General features: G+C 36.5%; 1 protein-coding gene and 1 non-coding gene across 2 annotated transcripts in view; one reads left to right on the forward strand and one right to left on the reverse strand.

Moving 5' to 3' along the window:
• LOC144253819 (histone-lysine N-methyltransferase SETD2-like) overlaps positions 1 to 17,953 on the reverse strand; it is a 34,446-nt gene that overhangs the window by 16,212 nt on the left and 281 nt on the right. Inside the window, exons 2-7 of the mRNA XM_077796483.1 lie at positions 17,464 to 17,647; positions 12,829 to 13,498; positions 8,929 to 9,063; positions 5,805 to 5,944; positions 1,452 to 1,482; positions 894 to 1,005 (exon numbers count right to left, since the gene is read on the reverse strand). Of these exons, the coding sequence (XP_077652609.1) occupies positions 894 to 1,005; positions 1,452 to 1,482; positions 5,805 to 5,944; positions 8,929 to 9,063; positions 12,829 to 13,498; positions 17,464 to 17,647 (1,272 nt within the window). The remainder of the gene's footprint in view (positions 1 to 893; positions 1,006 to 1,451; positions 1,483 to 5,804; positions 5,945 to 8,928; positions 9,064 to 12,828; positions 13,499 to 17,463; positions 17,648 to 17,953) is intronic.
• On the forward strand, positions 16,419 to 16,525 carry LOC113183729 (U6 spliceosomal RNA). Its single transcript, XR_003300903.1, has one exon. It is a non-coding gene; the product is annotated as a U6 spliceosomal RNA (small nuclear RNA).

Below are 17,953 nucleotides of genomic sequence, written 5' to 3' on the forward strand. Positions count from 1 at the left end.
GGCTCAGGAGGCTGAGACAGGAGGATTGAGAGTTTAAAGCCAGCCTTAGTGAGCGCTAAGCAACTCAGTGAAACCCTATCTCTAATAAAATAGATAACTGGGCTGGGGATGTGGCTCAGTGGTTGAGTGCCCTTGTTCAATCCCTGGTATCAAAAAAAAAAAAAAAAAAAAAGATACCTCTTCCTTGGAGTCAGTTGAATCTTATTATTAAGTGAAAAGAATAAAGAGTTGGTTTAATTCAGTCATGGAATATTTGATTTATATGACTTCTAATGCCAATTACTATCTTGTCAGAGGTGGAGATGAGAAAGTTTTCTTTCCTGCTTTGTTCTAGTATTTTCATGGTAAATTATTTGTACTTCAAATCTTAAAGGGGGTGGGGGCAGCCTTATATTGCTTTGGTGAGTTTTTAAAATGTAACCAGTTTGGGGCTGGGGTTGTGACTCAGCCCAGCACACATGAAGCACTGAGTTCGATCCTCAGCACCACATAAAAATGAAATAAAGATATTAAAAGAAAAATATAGTAGTTCTACATGAACTAAAAAGTTAGGATATGCTAAAAGAAGTTATAAAAGCATGAATATTATGACTGCCTTAGGGCTTCTCTTGTTGTCACTCTTTGCCTTCTGTTACTGTTATTAATGCCATATAACACATTTTCATGATTGGTCTATTCAAAACTCTTTACTTACACACACACACACACAAACACACACACCCACACACCCCTTAAATGAGTAAGTAGCTAGCATGCATCTGAGTCCTTCAAAGCTAAAAATAAAAAGGGAGGGATTTTCACATATTTTTTAGAATAAGGGAAAAAAAAGAAATCCCAATATCCATGTGATCTTGGCTCTCAAATAGTCAGAAACACATGTAAGCCACACTCACCTTCATGGGTTTTCATCATATGTTGGGGTTCCCAGGTCCATCTCAGCTTCATGCTCAAGGCTGGCATCATCTCCTGGGCTTTCCCAAGTAGGGAGGATCCCACTGAGTCTGCCTAGAAGGAGGTAATAACAGCCATGACGTAATGGCTAGAAAACAGAGTACCTCAGCATAGGCATCTCTATTTATATATACATAAAATAGAAATGCAATAGGATGCAAAACAAGTCAGCACCATGAGATTGAGACAATTCTGATATCTTACCATCAGTAATGATTCTAGCTGTTTAGCCTATCCTATTTCTGTGGAAAATAATATGTCTAACATTGGCTAAGTGTTGAAGACAGCAATAAAGGCAAACATGTGTGGGCCACTCATCTATTGGTTTGTTTTTGGAACTGGAGATTGAACCCAAGGGCACTTTATCACTAAGCTACATCCCTAGTATCCCCAGTCTTTTTAAATTTGAGACAATGTCCTGATAAATTGCTTAGACTGGCCTTGAATTTACAATCCTCTTGCCTCAGGCTCCTGAGTCACTGGGATTACAGTCCTGTCACCTCATCCAGATCTTCACCTGACTCTTCATTTCTGGAAATAGGATTTAGCAAATCCTAAAGAATACACAAAGTAGGTATGCCTATGCTACCCCTCTGCAGGGAAAGCTATCAAGAGTGCTTATACCTAATATGTACTTTGAGCAAAACAAAATAAATCAGAACACAACCCTCAAAACCCTTGATCATGTGAGAAACCTGTTCCTAGCTTTGAGTCTTCTTGTTTGTAGTTTAATGACTGACGGTGTAAAAAAGGTGTACAGGTTAAAAACTTGTGTCCTCTGCTAAAAATATTCAACTGACTGGAAAAGACTCAGTTGGCTCTTAACTCAAAGAATGTTTATAGTCGTTTTGAAAATAAACAGGCAAAGATTTTAAGCTAGATCTATAGGATAAAAATTGGAAGAAAGGACATTCACATTCAGGAGTCTGAAGCCCACTGTCACAGGTAATGTTATAAGGGTAGTCATTTCAATTATCAAAAGCCTCAAAGAAGGTATCAAACCAATCTGACAGGTCAGTAACGTCATTATAGTTTTCTGTTTTCCTACCACACCAATCTTTAATCAGCAACACTAATTTGATATAAAACACTTTTAATGATGATTTTGAGAAGAGGCTTACATCTGATCTATGGAACTTCTTTTAAAAATAGTTAAGATGTTTACTGTAATAGGCTCGGCATTAAGGTGCATGACTGCAATTCCAGCAACAGGAGGAACTCCAGTGAAACCAGCCTTGGCAACTTAGCAAGACCCCATGTCAAAATAACAGATAAAGGGATTGGGGATGTAGCTCAGTAGTAGAATGTTCCTAGGTTCAACTCCAGTCTCTCTCTCTCTCACACACGAAAAAAAAAAAAAAAAAAAAAACCAAAACACAACTACTACTGTAATAAATGAACCATAAGCAGCTATGTGTTTTACTGTGGAAACTGAAAGATATACATATATATAAAAATTCTGTTCTTAGTTGCTAGATAAGGTGAACCTACAGGTGTGGGGGGGAAGTACACTATAAATAAATAAATATGAAAAGGGTTGTATTTCTTATTTATTTATTTTTAGTTGTAGGTGGACACAATACCTTTTTTTATTTGTATGTGGTGCTGAGGATTGAACCCAGTGCCTTCCACATGTGAGGTGAGCACTCTACCACTGAGCTACAGGCCCAGCCCCCTTTTTCAATTTTTAAAGAATGATAGTATATTAAAGCTTTCTTTGGTTTTGAAAAACAAAGTTCTAGTTAAATTTGCAAGCAATGACTTTTAAAACCATTACAAGTGGGAACATAATGAAGGCTCATTTTATAAAGATATTTTAATGGGAATAATGAACACTTTTCTAAGCAGTAAGCACAAAGGGAAAACATGCAACCAAATGAAACATTTAAACTTCTTTATTTTATAAGACATTACAAACAAAAACATTTGTAATATCCTTAAGAGAAAAACAATGTGGACAGAAAACGAGCAAATGTCCCCAACAACTCATAAAAGATGCAAATTGCCAATAATCTAATGAAGATGATCCCATTTCAATAACAGAGTTGGAAATAAAATTATTTCTCACTTTATTAAAGTTACAAAATGAAGAGGTGTCATAAGGAAGATGGCACTTTCGTACTTTTTTTGTGGGAGTCTAAATTTGTACCAATTGCTTCTAAAAATGGTAAATGGACAAAATTCCTCAATGTAAAATGTGCACCTAATTTGACTAATAATCCCACTTTTAAAAATCTACTCAGAGGGATGGAACTGGGGCTCATAGTAGAGCACCAGCCTTGCACACATGAGGCCCTGGGTTCGATCCTCAGCACCACATAAAAATAAATAAATACAGATATTGAGGAGGAGGGAGGAGGGGGGAGGGGAGGAGGAGGAGGAAGGAGGAAGGAGGAGGAGGAAGGAGGAAGGAGGAGGAAGGAGGAGGAGGAGGGAGGAGAAAGGAGGAGGAGGAAGGAGAAAGGAGGAGGAGGAAGGAGGAAGAGGAGGAGAAAGGAGGAGGAGGAGGAGGAGGAGAAGGAGGAGGAGGAGGAGAGAAGGAGGAGGAGGAGGAGGAGGAGGAGAAGGAGGAGGAGGAGAGGAGAAGAAGGAAGGAGGAAGAAGGAGGAGGAGGAGGAGGAGGAGGAGGAGGAGGAGGAGGAGGAGGAGGAGGAGGAGGAGGAGGACAACAACAACAAACCACCACCACCACCACCACCACCACCACCACCTACTCAGGGCTGGTCAGGTAGCTCAATGGAAGGATGCTTCCCTATCATGTGTGAGAACTGGGAAAAAAAATCTATGAGAAGTTAGTAGTAAGATTAGTGTTTGTAAGGATGTCCAACGCTAGAGTAACATAAAAAATGTGAAGATCTACCAATCAGAGTGGGTAAATAAAATTTGGTATAGTTATATATAAAATTAAGCATGAGTTAGCAAACTTTTTTTTTTAAAATAAATAATATATCAGAGTGACAAAGTATCTTTGATGTTCTGGGCCATAAGGTCTCTGTCACAACTACTCAATTCTGCAACTGTAATGTGAATGCAGCCATAGATAATTCCTAAGCAAAGGAATGTGGCTGTATTGTAGAAATAAATAAAATAAAGGTCTATCAATACTAAAAAAAAATTAAAGGAAAAAAAACACTGGGCAAGATTTGCAGACACTGCAACAAAGTACAAGTAAGCATATAATGTAATTCTTTTTGGGGGGGTGGGTGGGAGAGAGTTATTTATACTTATGTGGTGCTGAGGATCAAACCCAGTGCCTCACATGTACAAGGCAAGCGCTCCACCACTGAGCCACAACCCTAGCTCTAATGTAGTTCTTTTTTTTTTTTTTTAAATATTTATTTTTTTTTTTTTAGTTCTCGGCAGACACAACATCTTTGTTGGTATGTGGTGCTGAGAATCGAACCCGGGCCGCAAGCATGCCAGGCGAGCGCGCTACCGCTTGAGCCACATCCCCAGCCCCTCTAATGTAGTTCTTTTTTGAACTTTTTGTTTTGAGACAGAGTCTCACTAAGTTGTCCAAGCTGACCTCAAACTTGTGATTCTCTGTTTCAGGCACCAGAAATCACTGGGATAATAGGCACCACCATGTCTAGATAATAACATATCTATATATTAGTTGATAAAAAGTTCTGGAAAATAGTTTAGTATATACAGGCTTGAGGCAATTGGGTTTGATCCTCAGTACCATATAAAATAAAGACATTGTGTCCACCTATAACTAAAAAAAAATATTTAAAAAAATAGATTAGTAAATAAAGCAGACTATAAAACATGCATCAGAGACCTACATAAAGATATATACCTAAAGAGATGGGGGGGGGGTGCTACTGGGATAGAACCTAAGGCTTCAGAAATGCTAGGTACACCCTCTACCAAGAGCTATACCCAAGCCCTGTCCAAAGATATTTAAAGGGGTTATCTCTGGGTAGTAGTCTAATACTTTTAGTTCCTTCTTAATACTCTGTATCTGTTTAAATAAGCCTAATGTATTTGTATATATATATATATATATATATATATATATATATATATATATGAATGAATGAATATATATGAATGAATGAATATATATGAGTTGTCAAACTATGGCCCATGGATCAAAGCTATTCTACCACTCTACCACCTGTTTCTATAAAGTTTATTGGAACATAGTCATACCCATATGCATATATTGTCTACAACTGCTTATACAACATCAGCAGAATTGAGTAATTATGACAGTAATAAAGACTAGGCATGGTGGCATATGCCTATAATCCAGTGACTCAGGAAGCTGAAGTAGAAAGATCACAAATTTAAGGCCCTAAGCAACTTAGTGAAACCCTGTCTCAAAATCAAAAATAACAAAGGGGCTAAGAATGTGGCTCAGTAGTTAAAAATTCCTGGATTCAATCCCTGGTAACCAAAAAGAATTACTTGGACAGTAAAGCTTAAATATCTTCTGGCCTTTACAGAGAGGTTTTGCTCATGATCCCTGATAGGTATAATTTTAGATGAAGTCACTACCATTTTTTAAAACCCCTTAGTTTTCTCCGAAAGAGTCTTACAGATTAAAAGTGTATCAAGGGCTGGGGTTGTGGCTCAGTGATAGAGCGCTTGCCTAGCACTTTCAAGGCCCTGGGTTCGATCCTCAGTACCACATAAAAATAAACAAAACTATTGAAAAAAAAAAAGAAAAAGTGTATCAAAAACAAAGGCTAAAATCTAAGGTCTGACATACATTTTAAAACATGATTCTATTAATTCACTAGCTTTCTAGCACAATGGGCAGCCAATAATAGAACTCCCTTATTGTGACAGCTTCATCGAATAAGAATAAGCAGATTTGGGGATACCCATATAGCCTCTCTTACCTTGTGATCACATGGTAGTAATAAATTTTCCCTTCTGGATCTCGGGCCGTCTTCCAGTTGGGAGGTAAGACAATGGTTTTTGGTTTGGGAGGAGAAGGGGGTGGCAGATCCAGCAGATTATTTGTCACAACCATTTCAGGCTAAAAACACACACATATTTTTGATCAGTGACATCACTTTCAATTTGGCTCAATCATATAAAATAGCCCACTTAAGTAATATTTAAAGATGTATATATAGTTCCTCTTTTTAAAAAAAAGGGCAAAAGAAAGGTGCAAACAGGGAAATGGATAAAGATACTACATATTAAGAGCTTCAGGTATTTATCAGAACCGGCAGTAGTTCCAAGTTCACCACGTCTAAGATATCACATTAAAAAATATTTAGCAGCTTATCATCTAGAACAGTATTTTCCAGCTTAAAAAAAAAAACAGTATTAAACGGCATATGACTTCAGCATACTAATTAGCTGAATAAGATTTTAGATAGACTTCCATATTCAAAACTGATTAGCTGAATAGGCTTTTAGATAGACCTTCATCTTCAAAAACAAAAAAACAGTCTGAAAAGCAAATATTTATCCATTATGTTTTTTCTGTAGGTCTGAAATTTTATAACTATATTTTCAAAATATTTTTAAAATCTTTAATTTTTAAATATTTATTTTTTAGTTGTAGTTGGACACAATACTCCTATTTTATTTATTTATTTTTATGTGGGGGTGAGGATCAAACCTAGGGCCTTACCTGTACTAGGCGAGCACTCTACCACTGAGCCACAACCCCAGCCCCCTGTTTTTAAAATCTCTTTTTTTCTTTTTTTTTTTTTGAGAAGTTATTTATTTTTTCAGTTTTCGGGGGACACAACATCTTTTTTTGTATGTGGTGCTGAGGATCGAACCTGGGCTGCATGCATGCCAGGCGAGCACGCTACCGCTTGAGCCACATCCCCAGCCCCTGTTTTTAAAATCTTAATGCTGTATTTTGAAAAACATAAAAACATTATAATCACTGTAATGGAACTGAAGTGTTTCCCAAAAATTCATATGTTGAAACACTAACCCCACTCAGACTGTATTTGGAATATGTACAAAACAAGGATGTTCAAAGACCTACGTTTCCTTCAAAGTGACATTTTATTTGAGTATGAGGTCTCTGGTTCCATCTTTAACTGCTGGAACAAAGATAAAGCTGAAAAAAATTATTATTCATTAATTGGCTTACATGAAAGAAACAACAAAGTATATATAATTCATGTGGTGTTTATATTAGTCTTCTGGGGCTACTATAGCAAAATACCACAAACTGAGTAGCATAAACAACAGAGACTAATTTTCTCCCAGTTCTGGAGACTGGAAGTCCAGGATCAAAGTCTCTCTGTTTGGCTTGTACATGGTTGCCTTCTTGCAGTGTCCTCACATATTTTTTTTTCTAGAAGCATCCTCTGTTTTAACTTCCGCTTCTTGTATGAACACCCAGTCCTACTGTATTATAGGTCCCTACCCTTATGACCTTATTGAACCTTAAATAACTCATTAAAGGCCTTATTTCCAAATACAGTCAACAATGAATTATAGGGAAACACTTTAGTCCATTACAGTGATTATAAGGTTTTTATGTTTTTCAAAATACAGCATTAAGATCTTAAAAGCATAGTTAAAAATTTCAGACCTGAAAAAAAAAGTACAGGAAAAAAAACATAATGCATAAATATTAACATGCTATCACATTTGCTTTTCAATATTTTGTTTTTGTTTTGAAGATAGAGGTCTATCTAAAAGCCCATTCAGGTAATCAGCAGGGTACAATATTTAGTACTGTTTTCTTTTTAAAGTTGAAATCATTTTCAAATCATTTGGTACTTACTAAATTACTAATTCTTCTTCCACTTGAAAACAATTCTTTTCCTCACCCAATTCTAAAACATTTTATCTGTACCTTCCATAACACTAAACTCTTGACTACTTTTAACCTTATATGTTATGACTATCATCTTTATTTGGAATGTCAGCTTATAAGAACAGAAATGAAATTTTCATATTTAAAATGTTTAGAAGGGCCCAATTCAGAGAAAGTACTCAAATACCTCCTATAAGTACTCTCTGCATTACTCTCCAAATGCTTCACATACAATTATTTTTATTCCATCTCGGCTAACTATGGTTTAAAGTCACCATTATTTGCCAGATTGCTAAAAGAACCTTCTCCAGAACTATCAAGTGTTCTAAATTTGCTAATTTGATCATGTTACTCTTCTGTTTAGTCTTTCAATTGCTTCCCATGTCAGCCTCTTATTTCCCATTTTATCCCCAAACAATAATACTTCAAGATTTCACCAAAATTGTTGATATATATTGTAAACTATCAAAAGGTTCTTTAATTATACAACATATACGGTGAAATATGCCACACAATTCTAAACCCCAGCCTAGTTCATGGTTCCTCCATGGATTATTATCATATTCTAGTACTCAGTAAATGCCAATAGGTAGACAGTCCAGAAAAAATTCATCAAGGATTAAAAATACAACATGAGTCATGGTAAATAACAAAAAGAATCCTAGGAGATTATGTATAAGTATATGTATGTGTATATCAAAACAAATTTCACAGAATTTTTTAAAAAGTTTTTTTTGACAGAATGGTTGAGTGCATACTCTTAGGAAAATCAAGTGAAATTGGTGACTACATAAAATAAAATATAAAGAATAAGGTGAAAACAGAGGGCAGGGGGAGCAGGAGGAGGGGGAGGGAAAGGGAGAGAGGGGGAGGGGGAGGGGGAGGAGGGGAGGGGGAGGAGGGGAGGGGGAGGAGGGAGGGGAGGGGGAGGAGGGGAGGGGAGGGGAGGAGGGGAGGGGAGGAGGGGAGGGGAGGGGGAGGAGGGGAGGGGAGGGGGAGGAGGGGAGGGGAGGGGGAGGAGGGGAGGGGAGGGGGAGGAGGGGAGGGGAGGAGGGGAGGGGAGGGGGAGGAGGGGAGGGGGGAGGAGGGGAGGGGAGGAGGGGAGGGGGAGGAGGGGAGGGGAGGGGGAGGAGGGGAGGGAGGGGGAGAAGAAGACGACAAATGACAACTTCAAAAAGGCAAGGTAGACAGCCAATGAGAGTTTTAGCAACTGAAATATTTCTTACTGGTTGTAAGGGCTGAGGCTGCCCTGGTGTAACTATTGTAGTCACGGCTGCAGCTGGCTGTACCACCACTCCTTGTGGGTGAGCTGTGAAAATCTGCTGTCCCTGGATATACTGAAGACTTGTCTGGGCATAACTCTAAAGATAAAATGAAGAAATTATAAATTTATACTTCTCTAATAAAGCAAAGCAATAACTGACTTCCAAGTTGTCATGATCTTTTTTGAGGGGCACGGGGCTTGAACCTTGGGGCACTTAACCACTGAGCCACATCCCAACCCTTTTCATTTTTTTTTTTTAAGAATTTTAATATTTATTTATTTTTTCTTAGTTCTCGGCGGACACAACATCTTTGTTTGTATGTGGTGCTGAGGATCGAACCCGGGCCGCACACATGCCAGGCGAGCGCGCTACCGCTTGAGCCACATCCCCAGCCCCCCCCCCTTTCATTTTTAAAAACATTTTATTTAGAGGCTGCGTTACTTGAGCCTCACTAAGTTGCTAAGGCTGGCTTTATAGCATGCATGCACCACTGAGCCCAGCTCATGCATACATTTAAAAAAAAACTTTTCTTGTGTATATTTGGGTTTAAATGTGTAAAACAATCTTTTGTTGCAAACACAAAAGTGTCTTTTTGAAAATAAATCCCTATTCATTTACTTTGATTTCATTATATGAAACAGAAAACTTTTTTTTGCTCATATCCAATTTTTTCACTTTCAAATGAGACTAGAGTGATGAAGCTCTCTCTACTCCTGTGATATTCAAGAAAAAGCTCCACGTTGCTCTGTGCAGAAAGCCTTTTTGCAAATAACTAGTAATAACAGGTTGTTATGACTAGATATGGCTAAAAGGAATGATTCCTAGAATAGGAAGTAAGATGATGATCAAATTTTAAGCTAGTTTTTGTTGTTATTTTTTGTAGTCTATTATATAAACTATTATTAATGACAGCAGAATTTAATGCACCTAAAAATTCATACCACAGAATGATTTATATAGTACATTAGGATGAAGAAAGCCATTTCACACACATTATTTCATTTAGCTCACACATATTCATTTCGCATCAGAATGGGTGTTGTCCGTGCCTGGAATTGTATAAGAAATAAGTACCAAGTCTATAATTTAAACCTACTCTGTGATTATTTTTCAATCATAGAAATCCTGCTTAAAAAATAAGTGACAAGAAGTTTGAAAAATAACTTTGCTGTATTAAGAGGTGGTGAGTGTCAAGGAGTTTAATGGATACACATTCTGTGTTTAAGAGTAGATTTTAAACCTATGTACTGAGATTCTACCAGGTAAAATGATTCAGAAGCATTAATTGATAAGTACTTCAAATAGAAAACATAATAATTTTAAATGATATCAGTAAAAAAAAAAACCCAAAGGTAGTGTCAGAAGACCAATGTAGTTATCTAAAAGGATTCTGAGTTAGTAATTTGTGTGTGTGTGTGTGTGTGGATTAAATCCATGGCCTCCTGCTCTCTAGCACTGGGTTACATTTCCAATCCCCAGACAAATAGGTCCCCTTCTTCTTTTAATTGATAAATTTCACTAAATTTCTCCTGCCTCAGCCCCCTGAGTGTTGGGATTACAGACATGTGCCACTGCACTGGGCTGTATGAATAATTTTTGAGAGGACACAGAAAAAAGGAAAAGAATAATACTTGATGCAATATACTGGAATAGCTTAATCTACATAAAAAATAAACCATATCCAATGTTACAGCAGAATTATCAACAGAATAATATTACAAGCTCAGGAAGAAAAGCACATATTTACTCTTTCATTAGAATGAATTGCTTTCATTTTAAGATATTTAACATAAGATCGAAAATCTTTTTTATATATTTATAGAAACAGTTATCCCCCACCTAATTCCTATCCCAAAGTCTAGGAACTTGTAAAATCAAAAAATACTTAACAACACTTGATGTATATCCCAATGATAATTAGAAGTCAGTGCAAAAAGGGTACTACCAGCAAAGATTATTAAACAACGTTTTAAAAGTTAAAAAGTATAACCTAGCCAGGTGTGTTGTCATGCACATCTATAATCCCAGCAACACAGGGGACTGAGGCAGGTGCATCACATATTCTGGGTATCTCAAAATTTAAAAAATAATAATAAAAAAAAAGGACAAGGGATATAGTTCAATGGTGAAGCACCCCTGGGTTTAATACCCATTACAGGGGAAAGGGAGAATTTGTCTTACATGAGATAGTTAAGCAGGGCTCATCATGCAGACATTTTAATTTTAAAGAGTATTGATTACTGTAGAGTAAAGATATGGTTTCTCTAGCATAAAGACTGGCTCCCAGTGTTAGCTATGAAACAACTTCTAAACTGAAATGACATTATCTAGCTTGGTCATCATGCCCTGAATTTAAGAGAAGAGGCTCCAAATTCTACCTGTTTCTAAAATGCAAAAGATATGTTTAAAGGATGACAATTTACCATCAGGAATAAAACAGGAAAATAATTCCCAAAGGAAATGGCAAAAGATATTAATATCAGTGATTGAACTAGTAATCACACAACATTGCAATCATTAATAGATATGTTGTTGTTTTTGTACTAAGAATTTTACCCAGGTATGCTTTATCACTGAGCTACATCCCTATCCCTTTTTATTTTGAGATAGGATCTCACTAAATGGCTAAGGCTGGCCTTGAACTTGCAATTCTCCTGTTTCAGCCTCTTGAGTCACCAGGATTCAAGTATGTATCACCATACCCAGCAGGAGATACATTGTTAATGAACATTTTTTAGGGATCTATTATTTTATCTCTCTCTATTCAAGCTAGTTAATAATCATATGCTAACATCAAAACCAATAATAGTGATATCTACTTTTTTTTAAGTACTTATTAGGTTTATATAAACCAAAAAAGGGAAACTGGTTTGCAGTCCAAATGGAATACTACAGAAGATGTGCATAATTTGTAAGACATATATAAATATCATGTATTTGTTGAATTTATTTGCTGGCAAAAATCTTGCAGCAAATGGTCTTGCCTGTTCAAACACCTTGAAATTACATAAAAACTTATTTTTCAAATATAAATCCAGCTAGAAATATTTTTAAATGTGATTTTAAATATGTTTAAAATGTGAATTACAAAGAAAACAAAGTTTAGTATGTTGTAGAAGGAAAAATCTCATTGTTCTACCCTACTTCTGGGGGGGGAGTCACTATTATTTTATTATATTTGAATCACTTCACTGTGAAATGTAAAAAATTATAGTCTAAGCACTCAATTTTTTGAGATTATTTATAACTTTTTAAGAATAGGCCACTTATTAATATCTCAAAACCACTATAATTATATGATACCTTGGTTAAAACTGAGCTTTTATGCTGATGTGAGTATGTTAAAAAATGAGAAAATCACTTTCTGATTACACATTTGCTCCAAATGTCATACTCATGATGTACAGATAACTGAAGCTCTAGCTGAGAGCCTGACTGAAATTTCATGGAAGATTCTGATCTAGAACCACCCAGTTAAATTACTTCTGAATTCCTGACCCATAGAAACTGTAAGATAGTAATAATTAGTTGTTGTCTTACATTTTGGAGCAATATTTTGCATAACAATAATTAATATATAATGTGTGTGTGTGTGTGTGTGTGTGTGTGTGTGTGTGTGTGTGTGTGCGTGAAATAATCAATATATATCATTGCTCTAGAGACTGGTGTTATATATAGCTCAGAGGCAGAGCACTTGCCCTAGCATGCATGAGGCCCTAAAACTGATCTCCTAGCACTGGAAAAAAAATAAAGATCTATATCCATAAGCAATCAGTGGCAGGATTTCTCCCCTTGTACCAGATTTAATTAACATCCTATAACAAACTGTAAGACAGAAATAGAGGTTCCAGAATTAGTTACCTGTACAATTGGTGGAGTTGTCTGTGAATAAGGAGATGTCACACCATACACAGTTGGACATGTCTGTCCTTGATAATATATGGTTGCTTGAGATTGTGCAGGAGAGTACTGCTGTTGTACACTGACAGATTGTTGGTTTGAATCCCAAACACTATAATTCTGTCCCTGGACTGGGCCTGGAGCTGGTACTGGCATGACAGCAACAGTGGAGTCCTGGTGTACCACACCATCACTCTGAGCCACATACTGTGAACTGGAAACTTCCACAGGGGCTGCTGCATGTGGTACCACTGGCACTGGTGGAGGGGCAGCAAGGGGTTCTGTAGAATGTCCCACCAAGGGCTGAGCATGATCATAAGGAGCAGGAGAACACACAGGTTCCATGCTGGGTGTAGGCAGGAGCACCTTTCCAGCATTAGGGTTGCTGGGATCCACATATGCCTGCATGGGATAACCTGGTGGATAGCCAGCAAAGGGGTGATGAGGGGCATTATAGCCAAGAGAGTCATAGGGCAGCGGCGATGTCATTCCCAGGTTCTGCATCTGCTGCTGTTGTTTTTGAGCCTCCCGCTGAGCCACCTCTTGTTCAAACAACTTCCGGCGTTCCTCTGTAGAAAGTTTATTACGGTCTTTAATTCGTACTTTCTTTTTAGAAGTTGGTGTATCATATCTAGAATGAAAAAATAAGAGGAAGACAAAGTTATTCACTAAATTGTGGACGTAATCAAAGCATTATTAGATATTATGCCATTCATTATTCAACCACTAACCATAACAACTCCATTTGGCACTGGTTAAAAATCGTATTCAAAATTAGTTAAGGAGTGTTGCACACAAAACCTCAAGAAATCAATACTTTTTTTTTTTTTTAAAGAGAGAGAGAGAGAGAGAGAGAGAGAGAATGAGAGAGAATTTTTTTTAATATTTATTTTTTAGTTTTCAGCGGACACAACATCTTTGTTTGTATGTGGTGCTGAGGATCGAACCCGGGCCGCACGCATGCCAGGCAAGCGCACTACCGCTAGAGCCACCTCCCCAGCCCGAAAATCAATACTTAAATGAAAATAACTTCATCTCTATTCTTAGATCTTAGAACACCAAATTAAAGATACCTAATAGCAGCCTATTCTTCTTTATGGGTGCAGACTATTCTAAAACAACAAATTCTGAAATTTAAAAGAAAAACATAACCGTAATGAGCCAAGAAACAATCCAGTACTCATTCAATTCATGGTCCCTCAGGTCCAAAGTATGGTGAAGCAGGAGATTAGCTCTAAAGAGAATTAGTTACTTGGAAGATAAACCTCATATTCAGAAAGTTTAATGAATTCTAATCAGATAAAAGAAGAAATAGTCATATAACATTCAGTACAACACCCAAAACAAAATATCAGCTTATTTTGAAGTATAATAACAATTAGATAATAAATTTCACAAAAGCAGTAAAGAAAGCCAGGAGGCCAAAGAATAGTGTCAACTGTGAAGACCAGGATACGGCCCCAATATTCACAACAGCAGAAATGCTAAAATAATCCCAATGCCTATCAACTGATAAAATTTATAAACCTCTCAACAATGGAATACTACTTAGACACACAACAACAGGGGTGACCTAAATGAACAATATGGTGAATAAAAGAAGGCAGATGAAATGCTATATATTATAAAATACCACATAAATGACATTCTAGAAAACAAAAAACTATAGAGGGTTAGAAAGCAGATCGGGAATTAGGGATGTGGGAGGGACTAACTAACTACAAAGGGGCATAGGCAATCTTTTGAGGTGATGAAAGTGTTCTGTATCATGACTGGTGATGATTACATAATGTGAGTTTATTTGACAAAAATCATAGAATTCACTTACAAGGGTCAATCTTTCTTGGAGGGCAGGGGATGGTACTGGGATTGAACCAAGTCCTTTTTGTTTTTTTATTCTGAAACGGGGTTTTGGAATTTGTGATCCTCCTGCCTCAGTGTCCCTAGTAGTTGAGATTACTTTCATGTGCTACTGTATGCTATTACAATAGTGAAACTTGCAGGAATTTATACCTACTAATAAAATAAAGCTGGTTTTTAAAAACGAGGGTGAGCAGTACAAACAACAAAAGAGAGAGAGAGAGACTTTTTAAGTACCTGTGTTAAGGATATTGATTAATTTTAGATTTTTATTAAACTGAAACACCAGTTTAAAAACTGGTATCATACAGTCAATAAATGATAAGTTAGAAGTTTAGCCAAAAAAAAAAAAATTAAACACACATTGGAAATAAAAATGGAAATCAGAAGAGAATCCACTCAAATTAAGAATTTTATGAAAGCCTAATAAACCTAAAAAAAGGAAACAAATTTACCAAGGAAATTAATTCAAGATAAAAAAAATATTATTCTGTGATTTGTATTGCTAGCAAAACACAAGAACAAGGTATAAAGATTAGAAAGAAAAAAGAAAAATTGCAATAATATGAAGTGTTGACATACAAAGATTAAAAAGGTGGGAGATAAACCCCACACAAATTATTGAAATTAGTTAAGTTCTGTATGGTCACCAGTATGTGAAAGTAAATTGAGTATCTAAATACCACTAGCAAACTAAAAAGCTAACAAAAAATTAAGATTCCTAGAAAGAAATACACCACAAATATATGTAAGTCTTTTTTGAGAAAATTATACATTTAATTAAAGAAAACCTTTATTAAAAACATTAACGAGGGGGCTGGGATTGTGGCTCACAGGGAGAGAACTCGCCTTGCATGCATGACAGGCACTGGGTTCAATCCTCAGCACCACATAAAAATAAAGATATTGTGTCCAACTACAACTAAAAATATATATATAAAAATTATTAAAGAAGGGCTAGGGCTGTAGCTCAGTAGCAGAGCACTTGCCTTACAAGTGTAAGCCACTGGGTTTAATCCTCAGTACCATATAAAAATAAGCAAATAAATAGGGGCATTCTGTCCACCTACAACTACAAAAAATCAAAAAATAAATTAAATAGTATAGAAGCTGGGCACAGTGGCACATGCCTGTAATTCTAGTGGCTCAGGAGGCTAAGGCAGGAGGGTCTCAAGTTCAAAGCCAGTCTCAGCAACTTAGCAAGGCCCTGAGCAACTTAGGAAGACCCTGTCTCAAAATTTTTTTAAAAGGGCTGGGGATGTGGCTCTGTGATTGAGTATCCCTAGGTTCAATTCCCAGTTCCAAATAAACAAGTATTAAAGAAGACCTAACCAGACAGAGATAGGAATATTCAAAATTGTAATGATGTCAAGTCTCCATAGAATTCTTCCCTTTTTTAATTTTAATTTTTAATTTTGTTTAAGGCATAGAGCAACAAGCAGATTCTAAGGAAGAGTAAAAGTTTGAGCAAAAACAAGATATACTAGAAGAAAATCAAGAAGGTCTGGGTAGAAAGACTGACCTGCTTTGTACTAAGACTTCGCATAAGTGTGAGTCATTAAGAGCCAAGAAACAGATATATATATATGAAAACTTGCTGGAGTGAGGCAGGACTGCACATTAGTGAAAAAAGGATGGGCTTTCACAGAAAACAGAAATATCCAAAAGCAAATGACAAGATATTCATCCTAGTACTTGCTTTGGCAGCACACATACTAAAACTGGAATGATACAGAGAATACTAGCTTGGCCCCTGTGCAAGGATGACACGCAAATTCATGAAGCATTCCATATTTCAATCTATTTAGTAATTAGGGGAATATAAATTCAAAAGACTTCTGGCAGCTATAGTATATGAAAATCATATGTCAGAATTTTAAAAAGAAAATTCAATTTAAAAAAGAGAATTTCTCTGGAATAACTGTTTTCTAGCCCTCAATGGATGGTTATGTGCTTTGTTTCTCTACCAGTACAAGAGTCTCTGGTATTTTTTTCTTATTATTTTAAAATTTTTATTTATTTATTTTGGTACTAGGGATTAAATCCATGGGCACTTAACAATTAACACTAAGCTACATTCCCACTCCTTTTTATTTTTTCTAGAGAAGGACTCTGGAATGCACTTTTTTTTTTCCCTCTGATATTTTCAGATCAGTATTTTGATTGGTATGGCACAAGAGTCAGTAGAAAATCAAGTCCTAACTTTTTCTTTCATTTTATTTTTTGGTACCAGGGGTGCTTAACCACTGAGTCACATCCCCAGCCCTTTATTGAGACAGGGTCTTGCTAAATTTCTGAGGCCGGCTCAAACTTGCAATCCTCCCTGCCTTAGTCTCCCAAGTTGCTGGGATCACAGGCATGCGCGACAGTGCCTGGCAAAGTCCTGACTTCTGAAGAATTGCTATTGCTTTAGAAGCATTACCTCTTACCAACTTTCATTTCCCTTAAAAAAAAAAAAAAAAAAAAAGCTTTGGCTCTCTACATGGCATTTATGTGTCAAACAGAAACTTTTCAAGTACCAAAACTCTACTAACTTTTTACATCTATTATTACAAACAAAAGATAATCTGTCTTCAGATTTATATCAGTAATATTTTATACTCATTCATCAAGAGAAAGTACTAATTCCAAAAGCCATTGGTTCCAAAGTAATAAGCAGATTTGGAGGGATGACTGCATTTGACTTGGGTACTTTCTGTCTTGCCCCCAAAAGGAGAAAAAACTCATGTCACTTACCTGTCATCTGGCCTTTTTGTTCCCCGCTCATAGGCAGAAGAGGGTGGTGAGAGGGAGCCCCTTCGTTTCCTTTTCTCTTTATTTTGAGTTTGCTTATCTGGGTCTCTCTCTCTTGACCTGTTAGGAGTCTTTGGGGCAGCTGTTTGATCTCTAAAGCCAACAGCATCCCTTCCTCGTTCAGTTACTAAGAGAAAAAAGGTTTTCATAAAGTTACTTGGTAAACTTTATAAAAGTACATCAACTGTATAAATTTTTTTACAAAAGTACAGCAACAGTATAATTAAACTTGTATACAATAAACAGACCTATCGACCCTTCCCTTATCTACCTAATACTGAATTTGGATGAGACAAAAGTCTTATGTGTTTACTACACTTAACTCTCTTCCATGAATGCCTTTTTCTTCTTTTCCCCACAAAAGACTCAGTCCAAGTCTTCAACATGTCTAACATTCAGTGAGTACATGCATGCAAAATGTTCCTGTTACCTT

This window comes from Urocitellus parryii, chromosome 3, assembly GCF_045843805.1.
Source record: "Urocitellus parryii isolate mUroPar1 chromosome 3, mUroPar1.hap1, whole genome shotgun sequence".
NCBI lineage: Eukaryota > Metazoa > Chordata > Mammalia > Rodentia > Sciuridae > Urocitellus > Urocitellus parryii.